General features: G+C 38.7%; 2 protein-coding genes across 2 annotated transcripts in view; one reads left to right on the top strand and one right to left on the bottom strand.

The window, feature by feature from the left end:
* FIG4 (FIG4 phosphoinositide 5-phosphatase) overlaps nt 1-11,968 on the bottom strand; it is a 62,801-nt gene extending 50,833 nt beyond the window's left edge. Inside the window, exons 1-3 of the mRNA XM_042894539.1 lie at nt 11,885-11,968; nt 1,245-1,343; nt 92-215 (exon numbers count right to left, since the gene is read on the bottom strand). Coding sequence (XP_042750473.1) covers nt 92-215; nt 1,245-1,343; nt 11,885-11,953 — 292 coding nt within the window. The 5' untranslated portion in view covers nt 11,954-11,968. The remainder of the gene's footprint in view (nt 1-91; nt 216-1,244; nt 1,344-11,884) is intronic.
* An 840-nt stretch (nt 11,969-12,808) lies between these two features.
* The window catches only part of AK9 (adenylate kinase 9), a 56,781-nt gene continuing 45,273 nt past the window's right edge, over nt 12,809-24,316 (top strand). The window contains exons 1-6 of the mRNA XM_042890194.1: nt 12,809-12,925; nt 15,050-15,113; nt 16,937-16,989; nt 17,075-17,171; nt 21,759-21,871; nt 24,069-24,242. Coding sequence (XP_042746128.1) covers nt 12,809-12,925; nt 15,050-15,113; nt 16,937-16,989; nt 17,075-17,171; nt 21,759-21,871; nt 24,069-24,242 — 618 coding nt within the window. The remainder of the gene's footprint in view (nt 12,926-15,049; nt 15,114-16,936; nt 16,990-17,074; nt 17,172-21,758; nt 21,872-24,068; nt 24,243-24,316) is intronic.

The following is a 24,316-nucleotide window of genomic DNA, read 5'->3' as shown; positions in this document are numbered from 1 at the left end:
AAAGTTAAAACAAGGGAAGGCAGAAAGACCTATAGTGTGACACAGTAAGCCTCACCTCCATAAGAATGTAACAAACAAACAAAGCACTTACCTACTATACCAAAAGCAGATACAGCTCGGGATAACCCAGATGAACCCTTCTGCCCAATCTTTGTTCTGTTCCCCAAGTCTAAGCGGCCAAGAAGTTCCCTCACCTCTTGTTGTGTATACACATGCTTTAAAAGAAAGAAAGTTCCTCAAGTTACTGCTTTGGCAGCTAAATGTTATTTCATTCAGTCAGAGAGAGGCAGAATTTCTTTAACATAGCATAAACCGTATCTCCTGTTTCACTCCCACAAGCAAGTACAACAAGATGTTATGCACAAAACCTGTCATTCACAGCGACAGTAATATTCACAGTCATGTAGGAATTCAGACACCTCTAAGTCTGAAGTGTTTAGATTTTAAACCATAACCTTCTTGGAAAAGAATCCAAGTCTTAAGATTCTTGTTGCTGCTGTTTATTTTCCTTCTGATGTGATATATCAAAAATGCAGAAAAATCTGGCTTAATAAAAATTAAATGTATTTAGCACTTAAAATAGCACAACCAAACATAACAAAATCATTAGGAGAATATACATCATCAACTGAAGACCCCGAGAAATTCTGATTAAAGTGAATGTGCTTTTTGGAGATCTTACTGCTATACCCCATGCTATATATGGTCATTATCACACTAGTATTGTATGCATCTGACATATGAGCCTGAGAGAGCTGGGACTGATTGGTCTGCAGAAGAGAGCGCTCAGAAGACATCCTTCTAATGTGTATCAAAATACCTAATAGAAGACAGTAAAGAAGACTCAGCAAGACTCTGTAGTATCCAGCAAAGGCACAATTGCCAAAAGACACAAATTGAAATAGAGGTAAATTCCATTTGAACATATGAAAAAGCTTCTTCTATTGTGGGGATGGTCAAACACTGGAACATGTTACCCGGAGATGCTGTGAACTCTTCATCCTCATCCAGAAATGGTTGGGCTTTGCCCTGAGCAATCTGATCTAGTTGTTACTGCTCTGAGCACAGGGGTTGGAATAGACAATCTTCACAGATCTCTCCTAACATCAACTTCCTATGATTGTGATTCTGTGCCAGACACTTGTTAAACAGATTAAATACACACCATTTAATTACACATACCATCTAATATACAGTAATACTTGGAGTAACTGGAAAAAATAAATAAATAGAGAAGCACTCACCTTATCATCAATTATAACTAAATCCTTTGGTTCAGTGCGATCTATTTTCAAAACACGGTACTTGGTTTCTGCATGATTACTTCCAACGAGAAAATACCGCTAGATTAAAAAACAAAAGAAAAAAAGTCAGAATATTACATAATATAAAGCCACCAAACCCCATTTTAACATAATACATCAACGATGCAATTTATACAGCTTCTAGGTTTGATCCATATCATCGGATCATCAAAAAAGCAGTATTTAATCTGGGCTATTAATGTTCTAGATGTCAATACTTTGGGTAAGTACATTTGTATACAACCAAACTTTGCAGCTTAAAAGACCTCATTCACTCCAGTGTCCAGGGAAGAACAAAAATTAAAAACTGAAAGAAAGTGAAAACTTGCTTAGAGAAGAAAAGATACACCTTACGCAAGGCACTGTCCAACTAACTTTTGCACCAGCATTAACTGTCTTCCTGTTTCCTATGTGGAATTCAGCAGAAGTTCATAGACAAATGTGTGAAGTCTTAAATTAGTTTGCCTTTTCCAGTAAGCAACAGAAACGTGTAGCTCAATGGAAGTTTAACCACTGTCTCTTGGTGACATTGTTAAACAAAGAAATACAGGAATAAGCCAGTTAGGATGAATCAGCATCCTTCTCCACTGAGACAGGAGTTCAAACACTCTAACAAATTGAAAGGTAAAAGAACTTAAATTAAGAGGTAATCTGATGAGAAAATGCTGTTGAAAAATTTCAAATGAAGAAACTTTCAATAAACGGTTTGGTTCTGACTGCAAATAAGAACACATGCCAAAAACTGTGTGGTGGTCTTTGCAGAAATAAGGACCCTGTTTATGATTAGGATCATCAGACCTTATTGAAAGAAAAGGCCTACTTTGAAATCAACTGCAATTCCCCAGATAAATAATCTCCAGTTATACAGCTCTTCATTCCAGTAGGCAATGAAGACACTGAAAGAGGCAGTTTTGATGTGTGATACAGAATAATGAACTGGGCACCAGCAGACTCAAAACCAGATTTCACACTAAAAGAAAATCACTCAAATAATACAAAAACAATGCTATCATTTTCCCAAAGTTGTTATTCAATTAAAAATTAAGCCACTTCCATAGGTTCCTTGCATATGCATAATACAAAAGCTTTGACCAATGGTGATATAACTATTTGCACGTGATTCAAGACGTAACACATCAGGCATGTTGTCGGGTTGAAATATGCAACACCAAGTTTCCCGTGATTCAAATGCACACAGATACTAACTGACACGCACATGCTTTTGTGCAGTAGGAACTACAGGAGAGCAACTTCATATAGAGAATTAAATTGCAAAGAAAGAGACAAAAACTTGTAAGAAAGAGGCCTAATGTGTGGTTTTTTTTTGTTTTTTTTTTTTTTTTAAACTGGAAAAATGCATTATTTACTTTCACTTTATCATACTGCTAATGAAGAATATTAATGCAGAAGTCTCCTTCGAAACTTCTAATGTATGTTACATATCTGTTGTCCTGCACTTAACAGGCCTTCTGAAGTTCCTTTTGAAGAAAGAAAAAATTCAAATACTTTAATAGTGCAGCAGTTACCTGCCTTTTTTTTAATTATTATTTCCAATGATAAAATTCTTACCAATGTTCTTCCACAACACAAGCTCTTGTTTTGATCAACAGTGCTGATTCAAAATACCACTTTACAATAAACATTTCTCGTTTAAAATATCAAGGAAAGACTGCAGATGAATATATAGTATGTCTTATTTAATGGAAACAAACTACAAGTGACTGCCTAGACTTAAAAGAAGTAAAACTAAGTGTAGATTACAGAACTGATTTGCTATAGGCTCCTCTCATTTCACTAATCCATTTAATCAGTACGATGCTACCACACAGCAAGATGTAACTCATAAATAATGCCCAGCCTAGGAGGAAAGCATAGCAAGTCCATGTGAATCTATGCAGCCAGTTCTAAACTTCAATAGTCACATGGATTCAAAGGTGTGGGAGAAAAAAATCAATAACAACATTCACACAACAAACAATTTCATAATTTACACAAATTATTTATTAAGAAAAAAACACTTTAAGAACTCTCCGACAAAGAAAGGCTGAGGGAGCTGGAGTTTTTCAGATGGAAGAAGAGAAGGCTCTAGGGAGACCTCATTGCAGTCTTCCAGTATAAAAAGGGAGATTAAAAACAGGAGGAAGACATTTTACGCTGTGTGATAGTGATAGGACAAGAGGGAATGACGTTCAGTTAAGAGAGGGGATATTTAGATTAGAGATACAAGGAAATTCTTTACTTAGAAGGTTGTTAAGGTGCTGGACCATGTTGCCTAGAGAAGCTGTGGGGGTCCCACCCCGGATGTGTTCAAGGCCAGGTTGGATGGGGCTCCAGGAAGCCTGAGCTGGGGGGTCTGCCCATGGCAGGGGGTTGGACTTAGCAAGATTTTGAGGTTCTGTGATTCAGTGAACTGCAAAAGGGAATGCTGCCATCACCTTGATGCACCTCATACACAAACATTACAGAGCTTACTGAGTGGTTGGGCAGCCCAGTTCTGCTCTTTACTCTGCTTCTTAGTGACAGCTAAGAAGCCCCCCCAGACACACCTTATTACAGCCCACCCTCGCTGAAGCCCTTGGCACAGGAAACCATTCCCTGCAGATTCATTATACCCATATCTGCACTTCCTGGGAAGGGAATCGCAAGGACAAGCAGCTGGCAGGACACCAAGCACATAAGGCTGAGTAGCACAAAGGTGGAGGATGGGGTTGTCCTGCTGCATCACCCACCGGAAATAAACACCAAGCCACCAAGCCAGACTCTTGCTTAGACCACACCATTACAAGTTTTACTTCTTTATGCAGCAGCAAGTAAATGGGCAGAGGAAATATCATATTCATTTGCAACCCACACATAATGAATCAAGCTTGTACTTTAAGAATAATTTCTTAAGAATAAGAATAAATTCTGCTTTTCTGTTTACAGAAAAGAATCAACTGAGGCCAAACTATTTTATGCAGCCCATGATACCACAGTACAGGTCAGTGACGTCTCCTTGTGTCCTGCTCATTACTTAAGCATAATTGCTCCTGCAAGTGACATCTGTGTTAACTGACTTATTATTCTGAATTAAAATATGACAGTACAGCTTCAGTTTGTCCAAACGGTACCTGGAATCAAAGGCCATATTTAAGGCTGAAACACGGCACACGACACCCAGGAAGACAGACAGATGGACAGAGTTTCAAATGCTACTACCAAGGAAGTTTGGTTGAATACTTTTCCCATTTCCATTTTAATAGAAGAAAAATACATCAGGGAGCGCTATGAGAAATGCACCATTCACATCAGCTTGGTGGCCACCAGTGGCTCAGCTGTAGGGCCAACTCAAAGTTCTGCTGCTTACAGTGGTAGCAGAGGGATGAGTTAGAGTAGAATTTGACATCTGCAGACTGCTGCAGCTTCTGCTATAATGAATAATACTTCAAAAGTACTCTTTGAATTCTTATAAGGACTAATTTACAGGGGTTGTTTCAAATTAGAAAGCTAGGTTGTATGTGTTAAGGAAAGTCAGTTGAGAGCAGAAGCAAAACGTCAATCAACAGACTTGCATACATCACCTTCTTAGAAAGCCACGCACTGAGAAATCTCCATTTAGCAAGTAGGAATCTTAGACACTGCATGTTACAGGATATTCTTATAGAAGTAATAAAGAAAAAGAACTGCAATAATCTTTAAAATTGGACTAGTATTCAAAACTAGGATCCCCAGATTGGACTTCTAACTTGGAAAGTTTTGGGGAGTGCTAACAATCAACAACACCAGAGCTGTCTGAAAAACATGATATATCAGCTCATATTCAACCTTTAAGATCTGAAATTAAAACAAAGATGATATGAAGACTAACCTTCAAAAATTAAACAAAACCAGACATTTCTGGATGATACAGAGCAAGAAATAAAACCCTATCAGTGACATGTATTTCAATTAAATTTGCTATAACATGAACACTAGGAAAGAGTAAAGAAAAATGCTAAATCAACGCAACACTGTGTACGGATCATCACATAAATTAATTTCTAAGGTTGCAATGCAATAGTCAGAAAGTAAATCAAAACTCAAATTGAGTTGTACAACTCAAAATGAGTTGTAATGCTCACAACTATTTTGATTAACAGTTATAATTACAGAAAAAGAAATGAGAATTCACAGGTAAACTACAGAAACCTTTCTGGGAGTTTCTATTTTTATTCAGTTTATTACTCAGTTGAACCAATAAATGCGAGCATTTTCAAAACGTTTCAAACAACTGCACTCTACAGCAAACCCTCTGTGTTTAGATAAATAAACAACCTTGACAAAGAACTTTCTCAACAGAACAGTACACAAGAGAAACTGTGCAGCCCTCCTCATACTGCTGGATGAATGTGCATGCCATTCAACCATCACCGAAGATGAACCACACCGAGCTTAGTCTGCCTTGGCCTTTACTGAAATTTGTTCACAAGTGTACCATGCAGATGCTTGCCTACGAGATCTGGACTGAAGTTTCATCTCACAATTATCACTAAGCAACCACAAGATGGGAACAATCATTAGTCACCTTCACCTGGGACTAAGTTTTATCCAAAGAAATCTAATTGAAAAGCTTTACACCCTCTTCTATCGATCTTTTGATTCGGCCAAACCAATAAAAATAGCTCCTTCTAAAAGAAGCCTAAGCAAATAAGAGAATTCTTGCTGCAAACTGTTGTCTATAAAGGAAGATGAGAGTTCTGAAATCAAACATTCTCATTCTATTTTTCCTCTTTTAACAAAATTACTTTGAACTCCTAGTTTTAAATTATGACTTGCTTGTTTGTATAGGCTAATTGCCATTAAGAAATGTTAGCACCATGAAGAAATTCTATTTCATTCATCAGTTAGAAAAATCAGAGTAGGTCCTCTCCATTCTTTAGGAAATGTCCTCCTGCCCAAGCACAGGGTCCTCCACAGGATGCAGTGTGGAGATCTGCTTCACCAGGGTCCTCCCCACTGTCTACCTCACGTTTCTACCCTTTCTCAAGTGTGTTCTCCCTGAGGTGTCACCATCACAGCTTCAGAGGCCAGCCCTTCACTGCAGAGGGGCCACTGGAACTGGCTGCCCTGACTTCACCTCATAAAGGAGCCCAAAAGGTCCCTGCCAGCACCTGAACACCTGCAATCAATGTAGGAAGATATTTATGGATCAAACCAGCAGCTGGGAAAAAAAACACGCTGGGTTGCCAGATGAGTGATCTTCATGTGAAGACTGATGTTGGATAAGCACACCACTGGATCTCTCTGCTTACATTTCTGCTTAACTAAGCAGCACAATGGTAGCCATCTCCTGCTGCCAAACATCCACCTCCCCTTCAGAGCAGGCGTGAAATTACGCAAGAAAAACTTAGCCTCTTCCTCTTTGTGGTAGTTTTCATATATACTGAACTTGACTGCAGATTCTTCATGATATAAAGAAGGCACTGAATAAGGATAACAAAAATATGGGCTCAACTATAGGAAAGAAGGAAGAAAAGTAATTGAACTTAGATGCAAGACACAGCAAAACCTGCACTATATTCCATTTTTCTATAGATCCCACAGCTATTATGGGAGTATCTTTGACCTTGTACAAACTGGTGGAATGACACAGAAAAAAAAAGAAAGAGATTATAAAGAATGAAAAGATGTACTGAAAATAGCAAAAACTCAGTTGGCATGATGTGTGCTTCCCATAAGCTGTTGAAGCTTATATTTTCAAGATGGGAAATTTTAAACCACTGCATTTAAAACACCATTCTGGGGGCATGCATGAATGGCTACTCATTCTGCATTATATCTGTTATATCTGTATATTATTTATATCTGTATAAAGTCACAACATTTGGCAATTCCCTTCCAACCCAATGCAATCAAAGCTTGCTTTCTGTCCCAATTCAGACTTTCCTCTTGCTGCTTGCAAGATTGCAAGACTGAGATTTTTAAGATTCTCTCTCCTAATTTTCATTTAAATTTATTAATTAAACATCTATACATTTTTCCTTTAGCCAAATGAATCTCCCTTTTTTAACATCTATTCTGATGGAACGCTTTTAGAAACATAAGTAACTGGATCCCTTTTCAGCACTTCATCAATTAAAAAAAATTATGATCCTTTATTATAATAATAAATAAATATTCTTTATCCTTTGCACCTCCTAAGAGAAGGCTAACACCTGTGTTACTCATTGAACCTTCAGTGTATCCATTCTAGTTTTAATTCTTATTTCTTTAATGTTGAGGAATAGAAAGTATACACAACATGCCATACAAAGTCTCTTCATATAGATATATTAGTATTTTTCTCATTAAGAACCATAATGCAAAAGATCACATCTGCCTTTTTCACAGTTGTACATGAGCAGCTAAGCCTCCCAATTTTTCTTCTGCTAAATTACCCAGATCTTCCTGCTCTCTTGCTTCTGAATTAATAAACCCCCACAAAACTTTTATGGTGTATAATCTGCCTAAGGTGCACTAAGTTTCTTAGTATACTATTCTATTCCAAATTATTTCTTTTATATACTCCTGAGGGTTATCATTATTTCATGCAATCTTGTGCTCTGACTACCCTAATTATTGGCAATATTTCAGAGCTCGCCCTCATTTGAGGCCAAGATCATTACTGTAATTGCTAAAACATATTGGTCCTAAAGCAATTACTCAGGAAAAAAAAAAATAAAAATCACCCCCATGAGATGATTCCTTATTGAATCCACAATTAACTTCTCTAATAACCTCCCTTCCACTAGGGAAGCTATAGACTTTCCTTGTGGTGCTGCACCTCAGTAGAGTATTGGATTTAAATACCTCAGGCCATCTAATTTTTAGATGAAGATATGCAAAACAATCAGGTTAATCTGCTAGCATCTTTGAAGTCTAGACTGCACTTTATGTTATTTACCTCCATTTTCAACTACTTTCCTACAGAAAATTATGCAGGTGTGGATTAAATATTCCATTTAAGTTCCAGTCACAGCATCACCCCTGACTTGAACAACTTGTTGAAAATAGTTACAGTCATTCCACTGTTTAGCTAAATGATTCTTCTTCTCTCTCCAAGCAGGCCCATTCTCTTTTTGTTCTTTTCATACGTATTTTTCTTACCTATTTTTCTTCATTCTTCCACTGTATTTCAATTTGTGACCATTTAACCACAAAATCCTTATCATAATGCTATACAGAAAAGTGGACTCACAGTAAACATAGATCTGTAAGAGTATTACTCTCTTGTTGATCTAGTGACTACATGATGACACCCAGGACAATATATATATAGGCATACTTACATATCCTTCTAAACTTGTCGTATTTTCATCAGTGTTATTCCACCAAGCATCTGCTAACAAATGGTCCTAGACCTCACCAGTAGATTAAATTCCCATTTTATTGCCCATATGCCTGGCAGTACACCAAGATATTTAAGATGGAAACAATATTTTCCTGAGCTTCACAAAATTCCTTCTCTTGCCCCAAGCCTGTCCTTTGCTCAGCTGTCATTGCCTGAGCATGGAATACCAATACAGAGGGAATAGTAGAGTCCAACTGAGAGGGGCTCTCATTCATTGATGAATTCACTTGAGAGAGATACAATTTCATAGCAAATACTAGCTAGAAAATTATAATAGCTAATGGAAATTGTTCATTATTTCTAACATTCTTCAAACATATTAAACATCTACAGAAATAAGTAGCTTTTTCTGTCAGATCATTTTCTTCAATAAAGCTTATCCCATTTAACCGCAGCTTAAGATATCCACGTCCTTTAACCTTGTTTTGTTCATATAAAATCTTTCCAATTACTTTTAAGACAAATAAAATAAAGAAATAAATAAACAAGCAGTCACAGAGTTATCCCTGGGAGTGGAAGGCAGAAAAATCTACAGTAATTATGCAAGTCACATTGCTTAATAAACTGTGGGAGTCATTTGGATACTATGAACATGAAGGCTGTAGCAAAACCTGATTAGAATAAAATAGTATTAATTAAGCCTCATAATATTCTGAAAACAGGTAAGTGATGTGATTTTACAGAGATGGCACAAATTGATTTACACAACATCAGACTAACTCAGGGGAATGACAATTTCCAACTAAGTGGCCTACAGCTTTCAGGTGGGTTTTATCTGCAGGATACACACAAGATCAATCTTCTCCTGGATAAGAAAATATTTTTGTTTCACATTGCTGAAGCATCTTTACTGCCCTCTGGTGTGCATTTCAACAGTAAATATATGAATAAACTGAAAGATTATTGACACTGATCTGAATACAAACAGTTTCAGCTCATTTTCTTGACTACTTCTAAACAAGCCTTCAACTTGGCTGGATGAGCAGGAGATACAATTTAAATCTCCACGGTATTTATCGAACCAAAGCACATGTTCAAAAGGTCAGTCTCAGCAAGTGCTATAAATATAAGTGTTAATGGAAAATAAAGAATTTTGCTCATTGTTATTTCAATTGGCACTGTGAATTCAGTTTTCCTCACCTCTAGGAGTCTTTCCTGTTTGACTCCATTAATTCTACTATATTTTTTTCCCCTCAAAAAGAAGAAAAAAAGACTTTCTGAACTATTTCTACTTTCTCATCAATTTTGTCTCTTCACCACTCCCAACAAAGGCCTTTTACTAGAATGAGATATACCCTCTGTGTTTCTCCCACTGCTCACAGTCTAAGTCATCCCTTCCTTGTCTTCTCAAAATGTCTCTAAGGAATCTTGGGGTACAGTTTCATACACCTTGTATCCGATACAAAGTTTGTTCCCTGCACTCCCATTTCATCTCTTGCATGCGTACAGCCTTAAGTAAAAACAGAAGAGCAACCTGAACCAGGAGAAAGCTATTGAATTTTATGTCTGGTGATGCTTCCGTCATATCAGTGACTAACTGTCACAGCTGGGAATTTCATGATTATTAGATTTGATGCAAAGGAGGCTGCATGGGCCAGAGCGACCTCAGGGAGAAGAAGTGGGAAGTTTTGTCAGCAGCCCAACATGACAATGAATCATTTGTAACAACAAATTTTTGTCTAAGATTCTCTGTGATTCTGCCAAGTCACAAGTTCTGTTTTGAGTGCCTCAGGACAAGAAAGGTATTGACATAGAATGAGTCCAGCAGACAGCTACCAACACAATCAGGGAGATGGAGCACATGGGAAGAGACCTGGAAAGCTGGTTTTGTTCAGTTTTGCTCTCTAAAATGATCCAGTGAGAAGGCATAGGTAGCACAGAGCCAAACTCTTCACAGGGGTGAAAAGACAAGCTGCAGTGGATGTATGTCAAATCACACAGGATTGTAACTCAGTGCAAGGATTTATTTATTTATTTTAATCACAAGGGTATTCAAGCTCTAGCCTAGGTTCTCTACAGAGGCTACAGAATCTCCATACATGGAGATACTTCTAACTCAGTCCTGAGCAACATGCTCTAGCTGAGCCTGCTTTGAGCAGGGGCTGGACAAGATGATCACCAGAACTCCCTTCTAACTCCCTTCTAACGTGAGTCTGTGCATCAAGAGTTTTCAAACAATTATTCCAAAATGATTCATATAGCATTTGGCCTATTCAAAAGAGTACTAGAATCAGAACTTCAGGACTCAAAGCACTGCAGTTTGTACTAGTACAGCATACTTTTTGTTTTTTAAAAAAGAGTATATAGCCACATTTAGGGAAAATACTCTATCTACATCACAAGCAGTGACTGAGGGAACAGTTTTGAGACACCACTATACAGCTGAAACATTTCCAATGCAAATGCAGATCCAAACACCACTGCCTCTCACAGCTGACCAAAGCCTCCTCCAGAGCTCAGGAGTGCTGCTTCTCCCCTTACTGCACACTGCAAAGCACGGGCAGACCAAAGCCTGCCCACTCAGGCAGATACTGCCTCTCCCATCCAACATGAAAGAATAAGGTACCTAACCTAGCTGATCCCTCCAAAAGGCCTACAGGATTGCAGCTGACAGAACCCTGGAGCACAATATGGCCTCTGTAAGCAGCAGGGTGTCTCTCAGACCAAGCCTTAAAGCTCTGCACAAACTAAGCCATCTTCCCTGAGTTGTTCGGTGGGGAATCAGCACAGCAGCACAAACCTGTCTCCCAGCAAGGCTGTGATTCCTGTTCTTCGTGGCACCAGGCTTCTTTTGGGCCTACATGTGCATTCAGACATATTTTCATGAGGTTACACCACGTTCACCACGAAAACCAGAGTTCTGTTACCACTGCAGGTAACACTTACAGCTAATATTGCATTTAAAGACACGTGTCTAACTCCATCCACAACTATCTCTGGCATAAAACCACCATACTGCCAAACGGACAGAATCAGAGAATGGCCAGGGTTGGAAGGGACCTCAAGGATGATGAATCTCCAACCCCCCTGCCAAATGCAGGGCCACCAACCTCCCCATTTAATACTAGACCAGGCTGCCCAGAGCCCCATCTAATCTGCCCTTGAACACCTCCAGGGACGGGACATCCACAACTTCTCTGGGCAGCCAATTCCGACACAGACAGTGGGTCGGGAGCTCCAGGCCCAGCAGCAAAGCAGTGCTCCCTCAGCGTGCTCACACCGAGCTACTTACAGCCCTGGTCTCGTACAGCACCAGCTTCTGCACTGAGCTGATCAGAGGGGCGGCGGTCGCCGCCGGCATGGCGGCCCCGCAGCGCTGGGGCCTCGCCCCGGCCCGGAGTCGCGGCGGGGGGCAGAGGGGAGGGTGGCCGCCCGCCGGGCAGGCAGTCAGCAGCTACGGGAGGACTGCACGAGAAGGAGACACTGTAGGGCCGGAGACAGCGGCACGGCCCAACCGGCGGCACTGGCAGAAGGCGGAAGGGCCAGAGCAGCGCCGCGCAGGCGCTCACCGGCCGGCGATACAGCGCCTGCGCTGCCGCCGACGGCTGGCGGGTCTCAGGAGCAGCGCGGGACCGATCCTCGGGGCGGCTGGGCGGCGCGCCGGGAAGGAGGCACCGCACCGGTGGCCCCGCGGGCGGGCAGTTCAGCACTAAGGACAGCTCCGGGGAGAGACCCGCACCACACTGAGCTCCGATTTGGCGGGGCGGAAGGGAGAAGGGGGCGGGGCTATCCGGACGGGGCGGGGCTCTCCTGTTGCCGGGTGACGGGGACGCACACACGTGATGCTGCCGTTGCAACCTGGCTGCCCCAGGACTGCTGGGGAGGAGAGAGCCGTGGCACGGCTGTTTGGATGGTGAGTGTCGGAGCTGCTTTAAAAACGGCTACAGACAGTTGGAGAGGCAGGAAGAAAGAAGCTGTTATTAACATTCATATGGCAGCAGCTGGAGATGGGGGTGTTCCAATGGTGGTTCTGCAGAAGCAGCTCAAGAGCTTATACAAGCTGTGTGTATCGACTGAATGCTCTTCCTCCTTATAGCATCTTTTGTTACTGAGCAGTTTGCCTTATCTCATTATTATTTTTAAGTATCTGCCTTTTTATACATATGTGAACTATATTTTATAACAAGCTTTTTTTTCTTCCAATCTCAGGTAACTTATGGCTTCCCAAGAAGAAAAACAATCTCAACCCTTCACAGACATCTTTGATGAGGATGAAGCTGAAAAATTCTTTCTGTTGTCCAAGCCCACATGTATAATGGTCCTTGGAAAGCCTGTAAGATGTCCAATAGAAATTAACTGTTTTCCTTAGATACACTGCTAGCAATTTTCCTTCTCTTTTCAAAAGCATTAGTGTAGGGACACTGCAATAAAACAGGGGGCTACTTTTTCATCTTTTCTACTAAGCAAATTCTGCAGATTGAGGTAAAGATTCTGATCACATCTAACGAGGCCAATTTTATTGCCTCAGTGACTACTCAACTACTCAGGTGTGCTAGAAAGTGGTATTCCTGTAATGAAAAGGCACGTATTGGGAAATATCCAAAATACTAAAAGTTTTCCTAATGGCAACTGGATTGTCTTTATGTTATTTTACTATTCTAATTTTTACTAAATTTGACAGGTTTAGGTTAGATATTAGGAGGAAGTTTTTCACCCAGAGGGCGGTGACACCCTGGAACAGGTTGCCCAAGGAGGCTGTGGATGCCCCATCCCTGGAGGCGTTCAAGGCCAGGCTGGATGTGGCTCTGGGCAGCCTGGTCTGGTGGTTGGTGTCCCTGCACATAGCAGGGGGGTTGAAACTCGATGATCATTGTGGTCCTCTTCAACCCAGGCCATTCTATGATTCTATGACAAAGACATAAGTAGGCATGAAAGAACCTTCAGATTAATATACTGACTTACAGACATGCAATGGGTTATTAAATATTTTAATGACCTTTAACATACTTATATGCTATGCAACTGGGAGTAAACTGAACTCCATCTTGCTATCCTGATGAGTTGTGCTGTATTAGAATTATAATTCAAGATTTCTCTTCTTTAAAAATAATTTGTGGCCTCTTTGATTTAGAAAAAGTGATACTTCGTGATTATAAAGTTCTTATGTCTGAATTGAACCTGGTAGGCACTCAAGCATACCACTGGTGCTCTGTAAGCTGTCTTTCTCTTAATGTCCCTGTCTCTAAAAGTACTGTCAGAGCACTCCACTTCCATTGTGAACACAATGTTCTCAAGCAGCTTTGTGTGTGATTTCATTAGGTACCATAACACAGTTTGAAATGGCCATACAGAAATTTGCGGAGAAGTGATGTGCACCTACAACCAACCTACCCTTCAGTGCAAATTGACCCACCAAAGCACACCCCAACTCTCTCTGTCTGGACCACACCAGATAGTAATGTACACCCATCCTGCATTTTGCATTTTGCTAGTACATATTATCAAAAGACAGTGGCAGATCATATCATGGGAAATGTCCATAGAGCTGAGATGCAGATACAACATTTCCTTTCTTCAGACTTCTTTCACCAGACTGAAGGGTTCCCAGTCCTTAGTGTGTGTATAGTTATCTATTATTTCTACAGCTTGGCTCCAGCATAACGCTCAGCTGCAAATCTTTCTTATGACCAAAAGGAGAAAGAAGCCAAGGAGTTGTTCTCCAATTGGATGAGATGCAAGCATCACAGTGTGAGAGCATAAGGTTATAGCTGAAAAGTGAACATCAGTCAGCATGAGACTTTAAAAAATGCATTCAGATCTGCAGAAAACTAGAGTGGTCTGGCTTGTCTGGTTTAAATAAACCTCAGTCTTGTAACTTTCTATGGAAAAAGTAGCTTCACGTTTTTAGAGACTGAAAACATAAAATGCTCATTGAAAGACAATGCAAAAAACAGGTAGGAAAGATTCTCTTTTGAAATCATTGCATTCAACAAATGATTGATATTAATACTAGACAGATATACAGGTTTTAACAAAGGGTTGGAAACAAGGATTTTATCTGTATCTAAAACAGATTTGTGGAGCAACTAGGGCAGTTTTTATGTATTCATTGTTTTAGTAAAAGAATACTATCTGTATGTCTCTTAGAGATAACTGAAGAGATTTTCATCATAATTTGCTTTGGGACTGAAGATAATAAATTTCAGTGTAACAGCTTCTCACAGGAATTTATGGGCAAATCATAGCTGAGCTTTAAACAGAATTACTCACTAATAAAGTTAGTACTGTTACTTTGGAGGTACTCAACTGCAAAGGGCAGTAGTCATGAATTAGCAATGCTAGGAAGTGTAAAATAAATTGTATTAAAATGAATGTTTATGTTTTTCTAGTGCATAAGTCAGAAGTCCCAGTTCTGATGGCTGATTTTAACTGTTTTTATAATATTTTTCTTTTTAAGGGTTCTGGAAAGAAAACATTAGCTAGAAAACTAGCACAAATATGGAAATGCATTTTAATAGAAGGTAAACATGCACTATGTTTGGAACGTTGTATTAAATTCATTATACCTTTTGTTTTAGGAGATACATGTAACATGACAACCAACTTACATCCTCAATCCTGTAAAGTGATTCATGTGATTCTTTTAGTTAAGTGGAGGGAGCTGATTGAAGTCCAGGGAGCACAGAGATTTTCTGAAACAGACCATGAAAAAATAGAAGGAGCTTCCCTTTCTGTGTTTGTCCTGTGCCTAATACAGGGTAGGGATGGAAGGGGGGAGGAGGGAAGGGGTAGTGAGGGGGCGAGGAGGAGGGATGTACTCCAAGAAACAGAAGCATAGTTTTTATATCAGTGTAAGAAATCATGGAAGGAATGTAGTTGGCATTTTCAAATTTCTAAAACAAAAAAGCCCAATGGTTTGTTTCAGAAGTCATAGCTGAGCTCTCTGATTATGCACTAGAATACAAGATACAATTTCATCTGAGGTTGGAAGGGTCCTTAATGCCAATCTGGTTCCAACCCACTGCTGTGGACAGGGCTACCAGCCTGCAGCTCAGCTGCCCAGGATCCCATCCAACCTGGCCTTGAATGCCTTCAGGAGACACAGACGTGAGGCTCAACAGCCTGTAGTTCCCCAGGTCTTCCTTTCTCCCTTTCTTAAAAATGAGAGCAACGTCTCCCTTTTCCCAGTTGCCAGGGACTTCACCTGAAAGCCATAACTTTTCAAATATGATGGAGAGTGGGTTGACAACCACAGAATTATACATCTAATTGTATAAAAATCTAATTTGATGGTTTAACCCTTATATTATGAATTAACTATTTCAATATCTATTTTCATTACATTTTTTCTTTGAAGTGTACCCTCAGTATTTTTAACTGTTCTTTAGTCTGTTCTAACTAACTAAAGAAGCCCTTTAGTGGACATTGTAACATTTCATGTTTGTGTGAATATAAATGAAGTATCTTTATCTTATTTTGAAGGCTTTGGATTATAATATGAAAAAAATAAGTATGAGGAAAGCGATTTTTACCTAAGTAAATTTAGAATTTTTAACTAACGAGATTGATTAATACCTGGTCCAAAACGTAGGTTAGACTAAATTCAAAATGAATTCATGAATTAAGCCGATCCACATTGTACTTAATGTGCAATAATGTACTTAATGTATGTGCCATAATGTACTTAAACCAGTATTAATAAATATCTACCAAGTTGCTTTTTAAATATCTTAGGCAGTCTATTGTGGCAATATAATCTTTGTCATTTTAAAGTTTTTGTTAATGATCACTGTAAATCTCACTTACTGCATTTTTATGTCCATGTTTTTAGTTATTTGTAGTAAATTCAGTAGTAAATTCAGACAGCATCGTAGCTTTTTTTGCTCACTATGCTTCTACTAATCTTTTTTACTGTGATATGTCCACATGTGTACATACACACACTTTCCTTCAACATTTGCTAATGGCTTGTTTTCACTGTGAATATGAAAAAAATTCAACATGCAGAATCATAATTTAGCTCAGAAGGGAACTTTAGACATCACAGAGTATCACTAGAGTGTCAACCAGAGAAGATTGCTCAAGGATGTGTCCATTTGAGTGTGAAATATCCCCAAGGGGTGGGACTCCACCATCTCACTGGGCAGCACTTTCAAATGTTTGACCACTGACATAATCACAATCAACCCAAGGGTACAGCGATAGCTGACTTAAGCAATTGCATGTATGTATGTTTGTATGTATGAAGGTATATATATGTGTGTGTGCCTGCATTGACGTATCTGTATATAAAATAAATTTTATGAATTGTATTAACTTTATTCTATCTGATGTGCTTCTGCAGCTTTGGAAGTAATTCAGATGAATATTCATGAAGAAACAGAATATGGGCGTAAGGTAAAAAGTGTAATCTGACTGTAAATTTTGTCTCATTCTTGGCAAATATCCATTGTATAAGGCTATGTTTTGCATTTTACCTTAGTGTCAAGAATTGCTTTTCAAAGGTCAAAGTATTTCTGAAGAACTTGTTACAGAAATGATTCTGAAAAAGATTGAGTCACCAGAAGTTGCACATTTTGGTAAGTCTACTTATAGCCTGAACTTCCAAGAATAAGCTAACCACAATTTTGTCAAACTTTGCATCTATTACAGCTCAAATATATGTAATGGTATGTTAGACTGTAGCCCTTTGGTTGTGCACCTCAGGTTGTGGAACATCTCCAAACAGAGAGTGTATTTAATGATTATTTTTCCAATATCATAGTTCAGAATGCATCATTCCAATCCAATGTTAAGTTCATTCTGAGAAGATGAATGTTAAGTGTTGCAATCACTCTCATTGGATAGTGGGATAGTTTCATTTGAATATAAAGTTGTGGGATTTAACGTACAGAATTTTGGCTTGAATACTTTTGTAACAATAAATAAATAAATAAATAAATACCAGCAAAATATTTTAAACATTTAAGATACTGAAAAAGAAGGAAACGATTATTTGAAGTGTGAGGTAGTAAAGTCTACACAATTGTTTATTCTCTTTCCATTTTCTCACTGAGACTGGGTTATGAGAAAGTAGTATATTTTTCTGGCACAGACTTTAATTTGAAATGTCCATTATAGGGAAGTGCCAGGTATACTGCCAAGAACATGTCAAATCTCTACTGCTCTGAAAGCCAGCAAGTTTCAGTAAGCTTTTGGTTTTAAAGTTTTTATTTCTTCTCTGGAACAAGACTCAATATTCTACAAAAGAAGCGATCTTACCTGGTGAAGCCAGGCTTCTGGAACAGTAGGCAAATACAGGTAAATAGGGAAGAAGCAGAAAAAAGGAGGAGATGGGAAACAGACATTTGAATGAAAATGCTGCTATTATTCTGTAAGGTCAGGGCTTTAATAAAAGCCTAAGAGAAGTCTGTGTAATGTGAATTTTCTTCCCTGACTCAGTCTGATGATGAATGTCTAAGATGTGTGTATAACAGAAGACCACAGAAATCCTACAGACTGTAAACATAAGATGGACAAATTTGGCTCTTGTGGCTGAGCCATTTTTTATATTACAGATCCCCAAAATGGGGATGTAGTGGAACAGACTATGTCCTCGTTATTTTTTCTAGTAACTAGAACTCATCTCCAGAACCAATTTTTGTTAAGTATTTTCCAGCTTTAATTACTTTTTACTTGGCAACTATTATCTTAATATGTAGATTGCTTTAGAAATAATGCCTTCTGTTTATTTCCATGGAAACTACAACAGATACCAAGAGCACTATTTGATACTCTATTTGATACTTTATTTGATAGAGCACATTCTCAGCTACAAAGCACTATTTTTCAGCACAGGCACTACCATTACGTATGCATTTTCACCAGATGAATAAAAGCCTGCATGCCATGCTCATAAAAATCTGCACCAGCAGAGATGACCCACTGTTGCTTTCATCACTGCTGAAATGCACCACCCACTGCCTCACTGTGCTCACATCCAGTGTTTGGTTTCCATGAAACACTCAGAAAGCATTTATGAATGTCAGTAGGCACCAATTTTTCCACATGGAAAAATTCAATAACCCACCTTAGCTTCATCTGCATTTCCATGTCAGATTCCATTCTGTCAGACTGCCCCTCTGCTGCCATCTGTCATACAGCAAAAATGTAATGCAATATTGGCAGGAAAGTTCAACCTCTACTGCCGTGCCACCAGCATCCACTTCTGACACTGTGGACCAACATAACAAAATAGGAGACATTACTTTCAGAGCAGCCTTTGTATATTCTTCTTACTTGGAAATAAGCACATTCTATCTGGGGAACCGATGTGCCAGAGGTATTAAGAAGTGCTGAAACAACTGGTAATATTTAAAATTTGTAAGTCACTGTATACAGAGTTTAATTCTTTGAGATCTTACTGAGGGCAAATATGAAGCTGTTAAGCTATTTCTCAGAATAAGAAGTGTCTTAAAAAAAAAATAACGAGCAAGCTTGTGTTTCAGGATTGTAGGTAAGAAGTTACAGAATAATAATCTTTATGTAGCTGGCATGCTTGCTGTTTTTTGAAATAGAACAAGAAAACCATCAAGTTCGTATCATGTTAGCCTAAATAGTATTTGCAAAAGAAAATTATATGTCCTTTTCACAGAAGAAAACTGATCAGTTCATAGAATCATAGAAAAGCTTGGGATGGAGGGGACCTTAGAGCCCACCCAGGCTCAACCCCTTGCTATGGGCAGGGACACCCCCCAGCTCAGCTGTCCAGGGCCCCATCCAAACTGGCCTGGAGTGCCTCCAGGGATGGGACACCACAGCTTCTCTGGGCAGCCTGTGCCACTGCCTCACCACTCTCTGAGTAAAAAAATTCCACCTAATATCGAATCTAAATCCTCCTTTTAATTTGCAAGCATTACCCCTTGTTCTATCACTATCAGACAGTGTAGAACGTCAGTCTCCCTCCTGCTTTTAATCTCCCTTCAAGTACTGGAAGGACAGATCCTTCTCCAGGCTGAAGAAGCCCAGCCCCCTCAACCTTTTTTTGTAGGGCTCCATCCCTCTGATCTTCTCTGGATAGCTCCACATCCTTCTAGTGCTGCCTGCCCCACACCCAGACACAATACTACAGAAGGGGCCTCACAAGGGCAAAGGAGGAGGGAACAATCACCTCCCTCAGCCTACAGGCCACCCATCTTATGATGCCACTCAGGACACAGATAGCCTAATGGGTTGCGAGCGCTAACTGCTGGCTCATATTCAGCTTTCCATCCACCAGAACCCCCAAGACCTTCTCTGCAGGGCTGGTCTCAATGCATGATTTAAATCAAATCATCATGAAAGTTGTTGATTGATTTATTGATAGTAAGTTATTAACTTACAATCAGTGAACTGGAATTCACTGTATGGGTTTAGTGTCAGCCATACCATAGATACATCACAAGATTAAGCACTTCCCAGTTGTAAACACCTACAAATTGCTGAAGTCCTAAAATTTGAATATACTTAAACTTGCAGGGTTCTGCATGCAAACCTTCTCTCAGAGTTGGGTGGGTATTAGAAGCACATTCCTTCTTTTGAGAGTGCATTCTGTTGGAAACATGGGTGCTCCTGCCTCATGTGTGAGTGCCTTCTGTTGGAAACATGGCACACATGCTTCTGCCTCATGTGTGCCATTTCCTCTAATCTAATCCATGTACCATTGAGAAAGATCCCCAGAAGTTTCCACATGCACAATGGAGGTGGGTCATTGCTAGTTGAAGCCTGCTCTGTCATACAGAAATGCAAGTTGCTTGCAGCACTTGAGATGGAGGCTGCTCTGTCAGGCCTAAGCAAAAGTTGGTAATGCTGGCCAATCAAGACTGGTTTGGCTGCTGTTACCTGTTCTCATTCTAACGTCATTTCCTTCAAATTGTAATCTTTCTTTAGTGTTTCTTTTCCAGCTGATTTCTTCTTTTCTCAAAATCTCCTAGTAATCTGCTTACAGTTTGATCTGTTTGATGATTGTCTTACGCAAGCTTCTTCATTGTTAGTTTCCCCCAGCATCATCAGCCTGGGGTAAAGTAAACAGTTTGGGATAATTTGCATATATGTAGCATAAGATGCTACATTCACATTATTTTCAGGTCAGGTGTTGCTAACTAAGTTTTTATTAGCAGAAGTCGTGCAAGCTTTCTGCATCTCACTGCCTACTAGAATCTTCTGCATGTATCAACAAACCAGAATCCATGTTTTATGTCTCCCAGAGGAATGACTGCACACTGTATTCTCTCTTACTTAGGCTTTTCCATAAATTTTACATCTGTGGCTGTAGGCTCCCCAAAGGGAGAGGAGTCTTCAGTTCTAGTAGCTGTAGCAAAGGCTGCTGCTATGTTTTTGGGTTGCATAGACCGTTTCTCTGAGGGAATATTCTCATCTTTTTTTTTTTTTTTTAGTTTCTCACTGTGGCTTCATGAACACTGAGTTCCTCATGATAGTGTTGTTATTGTATTGTATGCACTTATTGGTAGTTACAGTACTTCCCTGGGAACTTGAAGCCATGGGTACTAATATTTCTGGGGCAGTGCATACTAATACTAGGGAAAATGTACCATTACCACCATGCCTGTTGTGCACAGTCAGTGTCTTTGCTGAAAGGGACTCAACATTGTTAATCCTGGTTGTATGGATGCTTGCCAAGTTGTTACGTATATAGTGTGCACAGTGCCTCCTCTTGAGAGGATTTAACACCCAGGAGCACTATGTATATTCCACAGAGGAGTTCAGGGTCCTTTTATTGCCAATGCAAGCAATGGCTTTTAAAGGTTATTGTGGCTATTTTTGCAATATCTTTCACAATGCCTTTTAGTGGCAAAAAATGGTCCCTAAAAGCTTATTTTCTTTTAGTCACTATAACACGAGTTAGGTACATGAAGTAGATTGTCTGAATATGATCCTTAATGTCTACCTGTTTCTTATATTTCTCAACTGAGTTAACAGACTTTCAAAGTCCTATATTATGTTGAAAAAAATACATTTATGTATGTATTTAATTTGGAGGAGACATAGGTGTATATTTTTTTTAACAGTGTTATATACATGGTTTAAAATTGTGCCACTATATAGATGTTACCTCTGAAGGAGATAAGTATAACTACTTATATACTTGTCATAACTTTCTGAAAGATTTATTAAAATGTATTCTGCAGGTTATGTTCTCAGTGGATTTCCTTCTCTCTCAGAGGAATACATGACTATTTCACAGCAAATGGAGAAAATAAAAAATCTGAAATTAAAACCAGATTTCCTGATTAACATTAAGGTAATGTCACTTTCAGTAACTTGCTAGTTACCTAATTATTAGAAGACTTATATACTGCATAAGTCAGAAGATTTTCTCCCATGCTTTTGAGTATAGCATTTATTGAGAAGGTATTAATTGTTTTCTTTTATAGTGGAATAGAATTCTACTTGTTTGTTTTATTACAGGCACTAAGCATGTAAAATAATGAGTATTTCCTATAACTCAGTAAAATCTACAGTTCTTGCATTCCTATTGTACAAGAATGTACATTCATGAACACACCCCTCTTCTTGCAACGTTTCATTTATTAACTAGATTCTTTCCTCATACTCTGAATGTGTCGAATGGTCTTCTGAGACAACACTGAATAGTGAGCCTCTGGTATTGTACTCCAAAGTTTTTATTCTGGTTGTCGTATCTACATGGTTTGTCAGATGCTAAGACTTCATCATGGGCTAATTCTATCACTTTGCCAGGTTTGAGATAGCGTTTTAATGACAAAGTTTTTACATTCCTTACTTTTCAGACTTAATCTGTTTGACGATGCATAGTCAAAATGCTTGAACACCTATTTCAAACTTCTTTTTTCTATTCTCTTGGAAAGATCATAAAAGACCAGAGAAATATATTTTTATGCTGTTTTCCAGTTTGCTTTTATTTATTTTTTTCAACTACAGGAGGTCAATCTTTTATTTAATACCAGATAGTGAGGAACTCCAGCTCTTGAAAATTCATATTGTTTGGTTTCATGTGGAGTAGTACAAATAAAGGAGTGATTCCATCTACACTGTTAATAAAACAGAATTATTTACTTCATGTTCTTACATCATCTTCTCTTCTGAAAAAAAGACTGAGACTGAATGTTTATTAAAATCTTTGGCCCAAATTCAAATAAAAATTTTGCCTTCAATTTTAGTGTTTCAGCTGTATTCACAGACATGTCAGAATGGTAACTGTTTCCATTATATAAAAAAAAAAAAAAAAGAAAGAAAGAAAAAAAGAAAAGAAGGGGCATAGTAGATTACCAATCAACAATCAACAATCAAATCAAAATCAAAAAAAAACATTAACAATCAAATACTGTTGTTACAGACAAATCTAGAGAAGCTTTGTTTTCCTAGAAAAGTGACAGAAAACCTTTGAAAAAATATCTGACCAAATTTCTTCTTCCCTATTTCAAGATGTGCTATGTCATATGGCAGCTTATGAAGGCCATATGTCTCTTAGAGCAGAAATATAGAAATATCCTGAAGTATTGTTGTATTTCAAGGGATACCTTAGGTAGTTGTGTAGTATGCCTTTCGCTAGCTGATATGTGATATCAGAAACTCTGTCTTCCTCTGTAGAAAACAATTATCCCTTTTTCTGTCACCTTTTGAATTCATTGACTGCATTGCTTTCTTGTCATCTCAGATTTTTCACTCATGTTTGAAAGATAAATTTTAGTAATTCAGAAGGGAAGGAAAATTATTTATCATGTTCCAAATACAGTTCCATGGTAGAATTTTAAGATATCAATTTTAAGGCTACATCCAGATTTACCCGTTGCCCTGGTTTCTGCCACGACAGTGTTGATAGCAAATAGTTCTATTTCATTTCCACATCTCTCCCTCATTCCATTTGGGAGGGTGGGAAGGAGTGATCAAAGAACTGTGTGATGCTTACCTGCCTGCCAGGTTAAACCAACCACAAGATCTGTGTCTAATGTTAAACTAATATATTCTGCAGGGATTTTTGCAAAAAAAAAAAAACATGCTTATTCTTCCAGAGCTTCAAATTGCTGAAAATCTTTAACCTCTGAGACAATAGCACTATATTTTTGATAAGAGTAAAGATCTACAAGGTCAGAGGTGCCTACTAAAATTGATTTAGCACTGACTGTAAGAGCAGTCAGAAGCCTGTCTGCAAATGAGTTATTCCTGAACTACAGCTGAAAATTACTTAATATGGCAAAACGTGTTCAAGTAGTAGCTGCATTGCTGATACAAAATGTAAAATGCTGAAGGGGAAAAACTTATTAAATATTTTATTTTTGCCCCAAGTAATTTTGCTGTCGGTGAATGTTTTTATTTGCTTAGAAGGTGTTAGAGAAGAAGTTTAAGAATTCAAATATTTGCCAAAGAGTTTCCCATTCCCCATATTCTCCAAGTTTAGGAAGCATAATATGATTATAGCAGTACACTAAATACACTTCCTTTTACATATTCCTTGGTAGTGTTCAGACTATGACTTATGCCAAAGAATATCAGGACAAAGGCAACGCCCTGATTCAGGGCAAGTATATCAGAGGAACCAGTGGGATCCTAATCTTATAGAAAAACAGAAGAAAAATAGTGATCAGCTTGAAGAGGAGAATGAAGAAGTTGAAGTTGAAGAGATGGAAGAAGAGGTAAGTAATAATAATTTCTAAAGAGTGTAAAGTAATAAAATGTACTGCAGATAAAGTAGAACAAATTCCGACAT

The sequence above is a fragment of the Lagopus leucura genome, unplaced genomic scaffold (genome assembly GCF_019238085.1).
Source record: "Lagopus leucura isolate 7727_CA_CO unplaced genomic scaffold, USGS_WTPT01 Super-Scaffold_73, whole genome shotgun sequence".
Lineage (NCBI taxonomy): Eukaryota > Metazoa > Chordata > Aves > Galliformes > Phasianidae > Lagopus > Lagopus leucura.
The sequence above is the reverse complement of the archived record's forward strand: the minus strand, read 5'-3'. Positions and strand labels throughout refer to the sequence as shown.